This window comes from Eleutherodactylus coqui, chromosome 6, assembly GCF_035609145.1.
Source record: "Eleutherodactylus coqui strain aEleCoq1 chromosome 6, aEleCoq1.hap1, whole genome shotgun sequence".
Classification (NCBI taxonomy): Eukaryota; Metazoa; Chordata; class Amphibia; order Anura; family Eleutherodactylidae; genus Eleutherodactylus; species Eleutherodactylus coqui.
In genome coordinates, this window is record NC_089842.1 from 177,507,650 (window position 1) to 177,524,486 (window position 16,837).

General features: G+C 42.8%; 1 protein-coding gene across 1 annotated transcript in view; it reads left to right on the forward strand.

Annotated features, from left to right (window-relative positions):
* TYRO3 (TYRO3 protein tyrosine kinase) overlaps positions 1–16,837 on the forward strand; it is a 173,954-nt gene that overhangs the window by 60,026 nt on the left and 97,091 nt on the right. The window contains exons 2-4 of the mRNA XM_066608303.1: positions 8,483–8,678; positions 10,850–10,950; positions 15,250–15,423. Coding sequence (XP_066464400.1) covers positions 8,483–8,678; positions 10,850–10,950; positions 15,250–15,423 — 471 coding nt within the window. The remainder of the gene's footprint in view (positions 1–8,482; positions 8,679–10,849; positions 10,951–15,249; positions 15,424–16,837) is intronic.

A 16,837-nucleotide genomic window follows, 5' to 3' on the forward strand; every position in this document is an offset into this window, starting at 1 on the left:
AACAGTTCAAGTGCTTTAATGTCCTTTGCATTACATACATTTGTTTGGAGCGCGGCTGACATGGAGGTACTGAACAGGACTGTGGGGTCGGTAAGCCAAACCCCAGACTCGTTAATTTTTTCCGACTCCTTCATATATGACTCATGCTTTTTAAGTGATAAATGTGCTGTATTAAAATACCAGAAGCTGCTGGTAAATCTGAAGGTTGATCTAGATCTCTAGAATGTGTTTTTTTTTTTTGTTTTTTTTTTATAGATAGATCATTATTACTATTTTCCTGTATTTGAGAGGTTAGGAAGCAGTTTCCTCTTGTATTCTCTGTACAGTGTATCAGGGAAGCTAGCAGCTCACCTCTAATCATCAGCTCCGAGAGAAAAGCAAACTAAACCTAAAGAATACAGAGGGAACGTGCACTAGATTGCTGATTTATGCAAAGTTTTATTTAAAGTTTTTAGATATGCTTTTACTTGCTAGAGAACAGGAATTAATCAATTCTGAGAAGTGCAGACATGCCCACTGCCCAGGACCTTCTCACTCTGGCCTGTAGAGGAGGAGCATCACTACTGGGCATGTGCAGATGGTGCAGCACAGATTCATCACCACTAAAAGCTTTGAAGCAGGAGACTTGGGCTGCCTGCACACAGGCGGGTCGGACCCCGCATGCGGGTTTCCCACAGTGGAGTCCGACTTAGTGGCTGGCCAGTGACCCTAGCTCACCTCTCTGCTGCTGATGTGCCGGGCGGCGCCATACAGAGGAAGCCAGGCCATCGCTATGGCGATGATGCGGCTTCTGCGACAATGATTGCAGAATGGCTGTGGGACGGACGGTTTCCATTGACGTCAATGCTGTGATTTCTCCCCCGCGAGTGGAAAATCGCAATCCATTTTCAGTCGTGGGCAGGAAATCACGTTTTCTTATAGCATGCTATGGGCTGAATTTGCTGCAGAATCCGGAGGCGGAATCCTACTCCGGATTTGCAATGCAAATCCGCCCGTGTGCAGGAGGCCTTAGTCTAATGGAGAGAAAAGGCAATAATTGACTTTCTTTTGCTGCTTCCACATCCTAATTACCAATGTTTGTGATAAATGGGGCTTAAATAAATAGAACATATATTTATAGTAAACTAAACTTCAAAACTTTCCTAAATTCCTGTGAAAAGAAATATGCAAAACATTCTACAATGAATTATACCATATTTATATTTTTATGAGACTCCGCTAAAATTGGACTCTGACTCTATCACTCTGACTTCACAGCCCCGGTATTGAATAAGTGCTGACCGTAAACATGGCCATCTTAGGCACGTGCTCTGGGATGTGTGGTGGCAAATACAACCTTAATCATATGGAAGCATTAATTAGACTTATTTGTTTTCACCCAGCTTTCTGATCATCATGGTTTCAGCTACTGCCACTTCCAGCAAATAGTTAATTTTGCCAGGGTAAGCCATGGCCATCCAAGCATTCAGATGAATGTATTATATGAATGGATCGAGATTGCCAGAATGGGAGCTGCTCTTAAATAATGCTTTCTGTTCTGGCTCATGGAAAGGAAAACCAGACCCCCATGACTTCAATAAAACACTGGAGTTGCCTTCCTAAGTAACCGCATTAATGATGCCTAATACCCATAATGTTAAAAACTTGATAGATGTTTGCGTACCACCTAAATGGTAAATGCCACACAACTGGCAACGCATTATGTAATCTAGCACTTTAGTAGATGAACGTGTTAATGAAAAAGTGTTGTCAGTGAAAAGCTGAGATTTGCCTCATTAAGGCCTCCCGTCCACGGCAGAAGTGCAATATTCTGCCGTGGGGGAGCAGAGGGGAGAACTGACAAGTCTCAACGGTGAGCCTATCTAATAGATAGGCTCACCGCGGAAAATCGCAGCATGCCGTAATTTGAATCCCACGAGCAGAGAATCGCTATGATTTTCTGCTCGTGGACGTCTGGCTGCGCTTTCCATAGTTCTCCTATGAAAACCGTTCACTACGTTACCTCCGTCTGGATTATCGCTGTGGATAACGCAATGACAACTCACCCGTGGACAGGCAGCCTTAGATGAGCTTAATAAAGTAGTAAGATGTAATGAGTGTGATCACACTGTAAATGGTTATATGCTCAGGAACGTGCTACATGTATTGACTTGTCCTCATAATAGGGGAATGTAGAGAAATCCTAAATATACATTGTGTCTTTCATATGTAGTTATAGAACTATGAAAGGTGGTCCCATTAGAGCAGGGGTCCCCAACTCCAGTCCTCGGGGACCACCAACAGGTCATGTTTTCAGGATCTTCTATGGTAAGAACACCTGTGGTAATGTCTGAGGCACTGACAATAATTACATCACCTGTATAACACTGAGGAAATCCTGAAAACATGACCTGTTGGCGGTCCCTGAGGACTGGAGTTGGGGAACACTGCATTAGAGCATATGGACATTATTGGGGGAAGTTTCCCATTTGAGATCCCGCTTTATGAACCAGACTTGGGAGCTTCAACAGTGGCAGACTAAATACATCCGCTCTTTTCTGTGGGTACGATGTAATGCTACATTTGCCCTGCGTGTTCAGAAATGGTTGGGTAAGCCTCAATGTCCATGGGCAGATCTGATTTGCGGAATTCGCACAGGTCACTCGCTAATCAAGCTGCCCATAAGGAAGCATGGGCGTCTGCACATGAATAAAAGCATGCAGATTTGTTTTGCGGACCTTTTGGTTCCGGAAAACAAATCGCAGCATGCTCCATTTCAGTGCGGTTCCTGCATGAATGGCTGCCATTGAAATCAATGGAAGATGTCCAATCCACGGCCCATTATCAATTGAATTGCGGATGGGCCGCTGATTCCACAGGAAAGCAGGAGTTTAAGAAAAAAAACTCCACTGCGCATGTGCAGCAGCGCACCGACGCTTCCGCGCACATTCGCAGTGAAGAAAATAGAAGACCCAAACAGGTACACAGAAGACCCGGACGGGTAAGCAGTTTCCTCGGCCGCAGCCAGGGTCGGATTCCGCTGCGGGCTCCCGCATGCGGAATCTGATCCACTCGTGGACGTTGGGCCTTAGACTGATATTCTCAATTTCTGGGCATTCATTCTCTTATGGTCTGATCATTTAGGTTGGAGGTCTCCAAGCCTTTTTATACCTTGTCAGCCATATTCTACTTTGACTAATGGTTGGGAGCCAAGTCCAACTCAAAAATGGACCTATTGGATGTAGAGAAGGAAGACCTTTTGAAACTGATAACGTTATATTCTACTTTTGAACTATTTGGTGCTTAGAATATATCTACAATAACGTCAACTACCAGTGCATCTGCTCATAACTCAACATTGCAGCAGCCAACCAAACTGGGTCATGAACCAGATGTGGCTTTAATGCCACTGGTTGGACTACTGATTAAGACTTTTAATTTGGTTCTGCCAATGCTAAACTATTGTATAACTGTGCAATTCTGTTGGACGTTTAAGAATGATAGAAAATGCAGTCCCCCTGTATAAATCCTTGCCTTATGGGGCTGTACATCTGGTGCAGCATTTGATAACACAACATCATATTCACTATGCTTTAGCAGTAGCTTCAGGACCCAAGGTTTTTAGCATTATGGTATTATTGTGTTTAGCCATAATTACTGTGGTATTTTTCTGTAGCTAATTGATATGGCACTTTCATCATATTTACATTTGGCACATTGTGCCCAGTAACAGACCTACGTGCCAACAGAAGAAAACAAAACAGTCTTCAAAGATTGTCTGCTGCATAAGATATAACACAAGGCAATATTGGTAACGGGGACCTCTAGTCTTACTACAAAAGTCCAGGTCATTTACAACAGGCTATGTACACTACATACTAAACAATGGGCAGTGACATTAACCACTCGGATATCGAGGTCAATGGCAACTGCAACATATAAATAGTTAGAGGGAGGGGGGGCTCCCTCTATAAACTAATCACTACCGCCATGCAGTCTCAGCCTGCCTGTCAGTTATATGGCGGCCTAAGAATGGCTTCCAGGCCTACTGTGGTGGAGGATTATGAAACCATGCTACTGAAAAAATACTACTAAAAAGTAAACCTAATTGGTATTGCCATATCCATAAAAGTATTAAATATTGCAAACTATTAAAATATTGCATTATATAATGTGTTGAAAGCCAAATAAAAAAAAATAACTCTAAGCCATAACTGCCTTTTTTTATGTTGCCCTGCCTCACAAAGAAACTGAATAAAAAGTGCTTAAAGTGATATGTACCCTAAAATGGTACTAATAAAAACTACAGATTGCCCCAGAAAAAAATGAGTGCCCACAAAGCGCCGTAAACGATAAAATACAAACATTAGGGGTCTCTAACTTTTTCTAGCAACTTGTGCTTGTGTGATAACTAGTAAAAGCCATTTATTTGATTTACCTAAAATTGTTTGTGCTGAAAAATCACTTTATAGAGTTAACATGCAGGAAGGGAGAGCCCGTGTGTCCATAAAGTGTGTTACTGGAGACCCCCATAACAGAACTGGAAGTGGAGGACAAAAAATGAGTCACCCTATTCACTGTAATCTGAGAGCAGAGGGGAGGGAGAGACACTGGCACACAAAACATCCTGCTGGAGTGAATGGTGAGTTATCTGCTGCTGTTTACATCTCTACTACCTAGTCCTGCACTTTACTGTCCTACATATTATGTCCCTGTCCGTTACACACAGGGATCAGAATCTGACTTCTCTGTGTACAGTCTCTAAAACACAGCACAGCAGCCTCCTCTCGAGTGCTGAGAAAATTGAGAATCAGGTGTATATCCTGCAGAGCGGAAAAATGATGAAATATGGACATACAATGGCCAAATGTAGCCTTACACTTCATGTACACAGACGTGGATGATTCTTCTGGAAAGTTAGGTGCACTTTAAATATTTTTTAAAACTAGGAAAACCTAAACTACATAAATTTTGTAGTTTAGATGTTGTAATCCCACTGGCCCACAGAATTAAGTTGTCCCTTTTACTGTACAGTGAATGCTGTAAAAACAAAACCCAAACAATGGTCTAACTTGTTCCCCCCCCCCCCCCCCCCCTTTTCTCACTGGATTGCAATTAAAAACGAGAAAGAAATACACTATATGGTACAGCTTAAAAAAATATGCCTGTAACACCAAGGGTTTTAATGAAGATAATGTATGTACAGAGACAACATGCACTGGGTGACTAGGACTATGCTCAAAAGTATTTGCAATTGACTTTCCCTCTCTTGAACTGCAGTACGAGCTCCACACCCTACTCAGCTAGCAGTGCTTATACAGTAGATATACTGTTTGTAGAAGACTATAACGTAACCCCGAGTTAAGTGGACTTCAACTCTACGTGTCCCTTACTGTGGGGGTGCTTGGGACAGAATGTGCCCCTTGGTGCAACCCAAGCTATACCTCTGCCTAGGCACTTTTTGCCCCCATTACCACTCATACTCGTCTGGCCTACGGTATATGGCATTCAGCACTTTATATTTGGTTTATGGATAGCTATGATTGAATTCTTGCATATTTTTCTCATTTACTAACTATTTACTACAACATACTGCAGATTGACTGCCAAATCTGATTGTAAAAACTACCCATTTCACTTGTATATAGAGTACTTTTTGAATGGGATTTTCATAGACCCTGCCTGCAGAGGAACTGGGTTGTAGCGCTGTAAAGCTAACTGGTTTGAGACTCTGATTCTATTAAAGGGTGCAGAAGAGGCCTCATTAACAAAACCGTTGTCCTTGTCCAAATTCGGGATTAACCACAGCAGACAATGGCTAAGTAAAAGTATCTCCATATCTGGCAGACTTGGTCTGACTATGCATTCCATGGTTTGGCTAGGAAGCCCTCCTGATATATACCTTTCTCGCCTTTTTGTCTCTGGTTCTGTTCACATGAACTATTACATAGCTGAACAATGGAAATGTATAGAGCCAAACAATGAAACTGAGGGAAGTACAAGACCTGGCATATCGCTGACATGAACCCTACCTGACTAAACCCCGTTCACTATATTAAGGTCCACCAGGCTTCCATCATCTTTTGCTGCCCATCTTTGTGCGGCAAAAGAGTGCTGTGCTATTTTGCTGGCATCTCAGACCGGATCTGCGACAGAAGCTCTGAATGGAGCCTCCGACGCAGATATGAGCACAGCCTTAGTGACGTCTTTTAGGGTTTTTGCTGTTAATTTGTAGGAGTGACATCATTGTTTCTAGTGAAGAGCTGTGATAGAAATGGTAGGCCAAAAATATACAGTGACTAATGGAATCCTCTGTATCCCCACCACCTACTTTCCCCGGTAATGACAGTCTTGTAAAGAACAGAGAGGGGGAAGACTGTAATAAACAGATCAACATGCAAATGATCACTGACTGAGCTTAGATTCTCAATTGTGATTTAGATAGAAAATTGCTAAATCCTTTATGAAATACGAATAACATTTTTATTTTTACTTTTTTTTCCAGTTCTGAACTGGGAAGTTTCAGTGGATCTATCAGTATAATATGTGGTCTTAAATAAAGTGAAACTCCAGGACCTACCGTACTAGGGTCATGTAACCTCATACTTTTGAGAAGGAATACAAGGGAGAGTCTGAAAAGTAGCATTCAAAGCACCTTGCCTAATTTTATAGGACATTTGAAGTATAAATGGTAACCTGCAAGCCAATAGAGTCCTGAATAGATCCACTAAACAAATGCAAACCCCATCTGGGTCTCTAAATACAGACCCCCTCGAATAAATACAGATTTCCCTACAGAGTGATGTAGTTTTGGTAACTTCTGCAGCACAGCCTAGTACATTGTAGCCATTTGGTTGTTTGTGGCATTAAAGGGATTCTAATGGAATCAAATTTAGTCACCTATCCCTAGGATAGGTGATAAGTTGGATCGGTGGGGGTCTCGCCGCTAATACCCCCACCAATCCCAAAAAACAGGGGTTCCTTGTCCCTCTCTCCTTGTCACTGCAGGATCACTAGCGCCATCTGCAATGACCTCATATTGAATAGATTGGTGGCTGCACATGTGCAGCTACCACTCTATTCATTTCAATGGGGCTGATGGAAATATGCAAGTACTTGTACTTGGCGTGGCTATCTCCGGTATTCCCATTGAATAGGAATGGAATGGTGCTTAACAGGTGCGACCATCGCTCCATTCAATCTCACGATCACTGTAAGGAATGCAGTAAGCCCACAGTGAGAAGGAGGGAGGACATGGGATCCCCATTCTCTGGATCCGTGAAGGTCTCCGCAGTGAGATCCCCACTGATCAGACTTTTATCACGTATCCTAGGAATAGGTGACAAATTGCTTCTGGTAGAACTTCTTTTAAGGATCTAAAGTGCATAGAGAACCTTGAAAATTTCCCTTTGACTATAGTGAAAGAATTAACGGGATATTCCAATCATAGGCCAAGTAGCCAGGAATATCGAGAAGGCCAACAAGACTATTATGTGGTTTCTTTAACTCCCACATAAGTAAATGGGAGTTATAGAAACCGCCTTATCTCGTTGTACAGCCTGCTTGGAGGCAGGGAAGCCAAGTTCTTGAGAAAGACTTTTATGTCTTTTGTCTAGAAGTCTGAGATGAACACGCCTTTTTAAAAGAGACCCTCTAGTCCTGGAAAAACAAAGATGGCCAAACCGCTTCTGACTACCTATTGCATACTAAATTAGTATGCATCATTAGTTTCATACTGCTTTGATTGACCAGTGCTGCCCACATAAGCAGTACTGTCCAGTCAGAGCAACATGGAGATTACTGATGCACACTAATACACGGTGAGCATCAAGTAGTCAAAGAAGCAGTTCAGCCATATTTGTTGCTCCAGGATCGGTGGGTTGCTTTAATGGCCCTGGTATGGTACATCAGGCTAGTACATCCAGTTTACTAATTGTGAAAATCTGCCTGGTGTTTAATTAAGGACCGCATATATATAAATATAAAATTGTGCAGTCTATTTAATATCCCTTTACAAAACAAAGCCCTGTCTCTGCCTGTCCCCGCTTCCTCCTACCCACCTCACTGCTGAGTGACGCCAACCTCTTTATACTGCATACAATGGCTTCCGTCTTTCAAATTTTGATGAGAGCGTTAGTAGGCAAAAAGCCTTTTGTGAAGGGTTAATTGACAAATTTGACAGTATTTTATTTTCTATGGTTTGTCCAATGAACGCTCTGGACATCTAATATGCTGCACTTCAATGAATTGTCTTACGGAGGTATACGTACATGATAGCGCAGGGTCCCTCACTCCGGATCTTCCTTTTATTAGTTTTTGTTGTAGATAAAATTGAATCTCGGTTTAGTGCTCTTTAGAGAGATTATCTTCTGCCACTTCACTATGGAGAGGTGAGCGAAGAGATGGCTCTTGTTCTAAATGTGTATATAGGGAAGATTGCCTGCAGTCATTGTGCATCAAATATTTGCTTATTTTATGCTTCTTTTTCTCCTTCTCTACTTAGGAAACACCTCTGGACTGCAATTTATAGGCCGTGGGTACAACCTCACAGTTTCTCAAGGACATGAAGCCAAGCTGAACTGCAGTTTATTGGGCATGGAGTTGCCAGAGATCCAATGGTTGAAGGATGGCATCGCAGTGCAGAGCGCTGACCAAATGTACATTCCAGTGATGGAAGATCATTGGATCAGCTTCCTCAGGTGCGGTATCCGGCTGCTTCTGGAAATAATGGTCTGTGTATTATTAATGGATGTAAGCAAATGATACAAATCTCTCCTTATATAGGCACCAGCTTACCCGCAGCACAGTATTCAGTACTCTTAAAATAGATGCAGATATAGCAGAGATCGATTATACGGCGGGTTGCTTTTGATATCCAAGGAGGGTTCACTTGGCGCTTTACAAAGGCATTCTGTACAATATGTACTGTAGTGGAGACATAAGAATCCTGTGTTAGGGGGCTTTTACACGGCACAATTATTGTGTGAATAATTAAGTTAGGTGTTTTTTGCTTTAATAATTGTTAATGTAAACGTGCAACGACTGAATGATCTGCAATACATCGTTAGATTCTCACTGATCACATCTTGCATGCGAACCTAAAAATAGTTTGTCTGCGGCAAATTCTTAATTATTAACGGGCATCGTAATGATTTGCTGATTAGAGGTGTGATGTGATAATATGTGCTGTTTCCTATTAGTCTCTTAGCCCCTCTGGGACTGGGTGGGACTAATATTTTTGTTAGCACTGTTTTCACATATGTTAAAACTACCTCTGCCAGCCTCCACCCTCATGCCCGTTTTAACTGTTGTAAACACATAGGAAGTGATCCATTGAGCAATCAAAAAACCACAACTGCAAGTATGGTAAATGGCCAGTTCTTAGTGTAGATGCATGTCAAGCGGATGATATATGATCACTGCTTTACTGCTTGTTCCAATTTATATTGCCATGTAAAAGGGTCTTAACTCTGTCACGTATTGGATAGTTTTCTGTCTCCTCCTCTGTGCTCAATCTATTGTTTTCTAGATTAACAAAAAGCATCTGCTTACATTAGCCTAATCTAATAAAGGGAAGCCTGTATAGAGCAATGGAATTAATTAATATATAGGGTTTCACTACCAATTTTGTTCTTAGCTCCGAGGCCTTATGTTATACACAGCAGTCACAACTATATGCTAAGGTATGTCTTTAATGGTCAGGGTCAACCTACATCAAGTTAGAATGTGTCTTGATATATCTTTTCCACTCCTATCAATTAGATATCCTAAGAGTCTGTTGGGTGAGCAGCAATAGAACAGTTGGCATAAGTCTGTTAACCCTTTCCAATCCACTATCTGACCTGTGAAGACATTATGATTTAAGGCTATACAGCTCTGATGTTGGAAGACATCTGTCGGGGTTCTCTTACTGTATATTGCCAGCCTCTCTGCTGTCGGAGCCTATCCAACGTGTCACTTCATACAGTACTGGCTTTAGCCAGCATATAGCGCCATTGTATAACGGCAGAAAGAGTAAGCCCCCTAGAAAAACCAGGATACAAATTGGATTAGAAAGGGTTAACAGTCCATTAAAGGTGTTGTCTAGCTTAGAAAACATTATTAAGTACCCTATAAGGGAGTTCTGAGTTAATAGAGCAGAATCTGTCATTCAGAACCTCCATTATTTATCTGGAGTAAAGGGTGGCTATGAAGAGCATCTCTGGAGAATCGGACACTAGCTGATGCATAATTCTACCTGTGATGGCAGCAGGAATACGATTCCTCTGCAGTGCCAGGTCCCTCCAAAAATTATGGTTGATTGCGGAGGACCCAGCTAGCGTATCGGTTACATGGGTGGAATTGTCTGACCATGTAGAATCCATTTTTGTACAGTCGCTTGTGGCAATCAACTCATTAGAAGCTCTAGCAGTCATAAATGTTGTATAGGATTGATCATTTTTGGCTGGAATATTTGAACAGCTTCTTGTCTAATGACCGGTCATCCGACGGAAGAAGCTGAATTTAGAAATGGCCATCTGTAGGATACAGTATCTCGGCAGATATGTTATGCTTTTCTTGTACAAAAAAATTAAAATATTTAAGAGGCTTGTTCATCGAGATATATTGAGGCTCTGCACAGGGTTGATGCATTCTATCCCATTTGGGGGTCTTTTATACGGTGATGTGCAGCTTCCTGCCTACCATAGGAGCATTCAGTAAGGCCATCCGTTTACAAAGAAAAATTATCTTGACAAGCCAAGCACTAAAAAGAAAAATGAAAACGCTGAGCAGATAAATCCTATGTTGATATTTTATATACGGAAATGTAGTTACTGAGAAGCATAATAAGTCGAGCTCGGTTAACACTCTTCTGCTACTGCATTTTCAGCTTAAAAAACGTTGAGCGTCCAGATGCTGGAAAATACTGGTGCGAAGCTGAAACTATTGGAGTGAAGGCCGTATCGGAGGCCATCTGGATCATGGTGGAAGGTAAGCCTTTATTGATGGGAATTTCACCACATTTATCACAGCTTTTATTGTGTGGTTTTTGAGCTGTTTTTGCTCAGAGATAAGTAGTTCATACGGTGTTTCTGGATACTTTTTGTGTTGCTTGATGATCTATATTGAAATGGACTATTCTTAAATGAAGTTTTATAAGCAGACGTCTGAGTTTGCTATTGGGTTATACCTACTTTATAGTACATAAAACCTTTTATAAGAGATGTTTAGAGTACTTTATCCTGCCATTAGCTTACTATAACCTACATGCAAAGGCGTAACTTGAAGCTCCTGGGCCCCAATGCAAAACCTGTAATAGGAATAGGGCCCCCAACTGTAATGCTTTATTCATAGTACTGAGTAATGTTAGGCTGCAGACAATGTCCATCTGTTCAGCCTGTTTTAACCTCCCCCTTGTTCATCCAGAGGAAGGCAAAAAAAACCCAGAAAGACAATTAGCTCCTATGGAGGAAAAAAATCCTTCCTGACTCCATAGTGGCAGCCAGAGTAATCCCTGGAGAAGAGAGGCCTTATGGGCCCCCTAAGGCTCCTGGGCCCGGGTGCAACCGTATCCCCTATAGTGACGCCAGTGCCTACATGTCTCAACTTGGAATACGCCTAGAATTGCTGTCTTTCAAGTGCATATGGTTTTGCATTCTACCATTTTTAGTAAGACCCTCAAAGGTTAGAGACCCAAGTAAAGGCCTTTTATGTGGCTGCAATGTGACGTAAAACTGCTGCTTGAGGTGGTTACATCTTGATGGATCAAGCAACTTTCAACAGGACCTGCCAAAGACCTAATGTGGTATCCGAAGCATAGCCAAAGGCTCGTGGGCCCGGATGCAAAAGTTCAGCATGGAGGCCCTCCCACAACTTTCTGCTGCATCATTGGATCTCTTAAGTCTATCGATGCAACGCCAGTAGGCAACTACACTGCTAGAATTTTTTTAATTAGGCAGAAGCTAAATATAGGGGGCCCTAATGCAAAATCTGTAACATGGCCCCCCAACCATATGCCATTTATAATACTGGTGTTTTTTATGATAGAGGGGCTTTTGGGCATCCTAAGGCTTCAGGGCCCAGTAGCGGATGCTACCTCTGCAAACTCTATAGCCACGCCCCTGTGTGGCATAATGCAAGGCAAAATCTAACTTGGCACTTTGGATTCTGGTGGAAAATTCCTCTTGCCCCTTTCCAATGAAGCCACGCGATAGAAATCTAGCAGCTGCTTTTCCCTGCTGCCTCCATACCTCTATTCATATCAACATGCGCGTTCCACCATGCTGAAAGTACATAATTCTACAGGTAGGGTTGTCATTAGTGTAAGTTGCTAGTCAGTGATCAAATCCTATTATCTGTAGATTTGCATTAAACGTGTTAGAAAACAACGAGTGATAGGAAAGATCTCCGTGGGCCACACCAGAACTTCCAGAGCTGCTGAAAGCAACTATTTTGAAAAATGATCTTGTATTAAACTTTTTATGTCCTTGTTTACCTGTCAAAGCAAGGACATATATTAAAGTTTAGTGAAGTGACCCCACTGGACCTGAAGAAACAAAGATGGACGAACCACTTCTGTGCATTAGTATATATACATCAGTAGTCTAAAGGTGCGTTTACACTGAAGTATTATTCAGAAAATCGTTCAAACAAGCAAAACCGGACAATATAATTGTGTGTCATTCAGTCGTTACCTGCGTTTTAAACTGAATGCGAATTGTGAGGTTCTCGCTCATCGTTCAATTTCATCTGGCATAAAAATCAGCGTCTGCTCGTATACTTGTCCAGCAGGTTAAACCCGGATCGTTAAGTGTTTTACATAAAAATGTGCAAATAAGGAAGAAGGAACATAAAAAGGGGAAACGCTGAACGAGAACTGCATGATTGTAAACAAGAATCGTGCAGTCTAAACAGGCGGTCCGACCATTGACAAGCTGGTGATGACGTTACCAGTTTGTTCGCTTGGGCAAACGAAATTCGTTGGCAAACGAAACGTGTAAAAGGAGCATGAGACACTACATGCTGCTCTGACTGGCCAGAACTACTTATATAGACAGCATCGGTCAATCAAAGCAGGTGTAGGGTCTTGGACTAATAATACATACTAAGGGCTCCTTTTCACGGGCGCTGCGACTTCCGGCCACCGGTGTCGCTGCCAAAAATCGCTTGAAGGAAAGGCAGCCATGACCAAGTCGTAGTTGCATCTACCGTTTCAACGCCCATTCAGACGACCGGGCTGTGGCGTGTATACACTGCAGCCTGGAATACAGTCGGGCGGTGGGGAAGAGTTGAGTTCTGCTAAACTCCCTCCCCTTCTCTGCCCCTTGATAGCTGCCGGGGAGGGGTTAAGATGAGGTGGGAGCTTACCAGAGCTAGTGTGCTAATCTCCCACCCCGCCTTGCCCCCTCCCTTTGCTGGTGGGGGGGGGGAGTTTAACAGAGCCACTGCTAAACTCCCTCCCACCTTTCTTTTCCGGTAGCTCTCGTAGCCTCCCATAGAAGTCTATGGGACTGTCCGGTGTATTTCAGCAAAAGATAGGTCCAGACCAGCTCTTCCAGACAGACGAAAAAACAGCCAACCAGAATGCACACCGTACGCACTATCTTTTCGGATGATTTTACTCACCGGAAAATCGCCCATCTGAACAAATGAATTGGAATGCAATGCATCAAATGGTCGCAATTTTCGGCCTGCGTTTTATCGCGGCAAACTTGATGCGATAAAACCTTTGTGTGAATCTAGCCTAAGGTTACCCACACACAGGTGAGCGCGATATCTCGCTGAGAAACTCTGCCCAATATCACGCTTGTCAGCGTGGGTTTTACCCACAGAGGCGAAGCGATTTTCATGCAAAAACTCCTTGCATCATTTTTTTGAAATTTTGACCCTCTTGCATGAGTGATAGGGGATCGAAATGTTTCCTATTGCTTTCAATTGGAAACCTCGCAAGCACATTGCACAGCATGCAAGAGCCATGTAATGTATTTAAGGGCCCATTGAAATCAATGGGCGATGCGTATTAAGGAATGCAAAAAAAATAAACATGCCACGATTTGTTTCCTCGCAGCATCGCTGTGAGGGAAATCATCGCTCATGTGTATGACTCCATTTATAAAAATGGAGTTCATATTCGCGTAAGTTTTGTGCAGCTCACAACATACAAAACTCGCACAAGATTCTCACCTTTGTGAAACTAGCCTAATGCAGTGTGCATAAGGCAGTCAGAAGCGGTTAGTCCATCTTTATTTCTGCAGGCCTGGAAGGGCACTTTAACTATGAGTCAGGCCTGTATCCAGGGATTCCCTTTAACTTCTACAACCTTCCTATAGCCTTCCAAACAACAACTCTGCTGAATCACCCATAACAAGCGTTCTCTTCCTCCATTTATCTTCTCTCCTGCTGGCTGCTTCTATCTTTCTTCCTCCCACACAACAGACGGCTTTGAATACCTTTTCTTTAACCCCATCCTCCCCATTGCAGTCGTCATCTCCAACTAGAACTGCTGGGGCTAGTGTGTAAATACTTAGTGATGCCATATCCACCCCAAGGGACAGATGATTTGGGGTTATGTCTGCTGTAAGTATTTTCTTTTCATTGTGCGTGGACCTAATGGATAATAATAAGCCATGGTTTAGTTCTCTTTTCATTAGCTTACTAAGCATGTGATCTAATTCTTCGTGTCAACATACTTGGATGCAAACAAGAATTATATGTAACTGAGTAATGTATGTGAGACAATGTGATCACCTGATCACCCGTTTCTGTTTATCAAAATTATAATACATGGTATTAGGGCCACCCGGAATGTCTTCTAAAGGAAAAGAGATACAAGTAGGAAACTTTATAGAAGACTTAGATGGGTGGGTGAAAACGTTTTGGTGCTATCGGCTATCTTGGAGGCTGCCATCTTGGAATTGGCCCAAGAAACTTCAATGAAGAAGGGGTCCTGGGATACATGATTCAAGGGTAGAAATTTCAGCAGAAATTGATAGGTGCAGTCATTTTTTCAAAACAAGCAACCATTATCGAAAACCGTGCTGCTGTTTAGGTGATGTGAATCGCCTGCACAGCAATGCGTTGTTCACTAGATGCCGCAGGGTGAAGGGTTACACTGACAGTGCACAGAAGTGTGATGTGAGAGGGAGCGTTTTAGCTTCTGAAATCGACTGTGGATTTTGATTATTTTTCTTTTGCAGAACTGCTGTAAATTAAAAAAAAATGCTGTTTGTGACTGAAGCTGGATGCTATCTGCAGATAATATAATATGAACTTATTGATTTGTGCCAATAGGTGTCCCATATTTCACCATGGAGCCAAAGGACATGGCTGTGCTAAGAAACACCTCCTTTAATATGACTTGTGCAGCAGTTGGACCACCGGAGCCCCTGACTATCATATGGTGGATGGGTGATTCCCCTCTTCAGAGGAAGCCAGAGGGCTCCCCTTCTTTTCTATTAGTACCAGGTTAGTCACTGAGCTACAGTAAGTTCTCTTGTGTCTTTAGTAGAAACAAAATGTTGTGATGTTGTATGCAGTATTGTAGATCTTTTTAAATGGTTGGATTTTTGCCTTTCTGATAAAGCGCTCTAAATCCTATGCACAGATCTAGTATGGAAAACTGATTGCAGCTGCCACTATAGGGAACTTGCTTATACGGTTTATACCAAGACTGCACAACCTGTGCTCTAGGGGCCCCATGTGGCTCACAATGCCATTCTGCGCAGCCTCTAACACAAGCTTGTCTGTGCCTGGTGGATTCTCACTTGTACACTATCCTACTAAAAGTAATTGGAAACCTGAGCAAGAATTAAAATTAGCACTTATTTTCAGATGTTAATACTTGGTGCGGTCTCCTTTGGCCTTAATGACATAGGATACTCTCTGTGGCATTTTTTCTACAAACATTTGAAACACTTCAGCTGGTATTTCCCTCCACTCATCCTGAAAATGTCTGTGAGTTCTCTGAAAGGAGATGCATGCTGTTCATATTTCCTGACTCGACGTTCCAGTTCATCTCAAAGATGTTCAGTAGGGTTCAGGTCAGGATGCTGTGCAGCCCATCCAATTGTAAAAACCTCTAACAGAGTATTGACATATTGTTAGCAGCAGGTTATTGTCTAGAATGCCAATGTACACCTTCGTGTTCATGGTTCTTGCCACTAGAACCAACAGACCAAGATTATGGCCTCATGCCCACAGTCGGGTTGGATTCCAACTGTGAAATCTCGCAGCAGAATCCGACCCGGTGCCCCAGCGGTGAGCCCCAGAGACCCCATACTCACCTGCCCGGATCCGCCACGAGTGTCTCAACCGGCAAGGCAGCACACGTGTTAGTGCAGGGCATGACTTGCCAGCAATGGCTCAGATCTGCGACGACTCGCTGCGGGACGGACGACTTCCATTGACTGCAATGGAAGCCATCTGTGCAATTTTTCTGCACCAAATAGTGCATGCTGTGATATTCCCCCGCAAGCGGAAAATCACAGTTGATTTCCGTTCGCGGGCAGGGAAGAATCTTTTAACGTAGCATGTCTATGGACGGACATTGCTGCTGAATTCGCAGCAGGCATCTGGCCGCGAATTCCGCAGCGAAAGTCTATCTGTGGGTATTGGGCCCTAGTCACATAAAACATCCCCAGACCATTTACAGTACCTCTTCCGTACTTAATTGTTGGCATAACACACTCAGGCAGGCATTCCCCACACTCAGGTACATCTGATTTGAAGATTAAGTAGTGTAATTCATCACTCCATATAACATTCTTCCATTGCTCAACTGTCCAATAACCATGCTGCCTGCACCATTGTAGACAGGCCCATGTATGATGGAACAGCTTGTAGGCAGCAACATAATCCGTATATTCAATAGTGTTCAGCT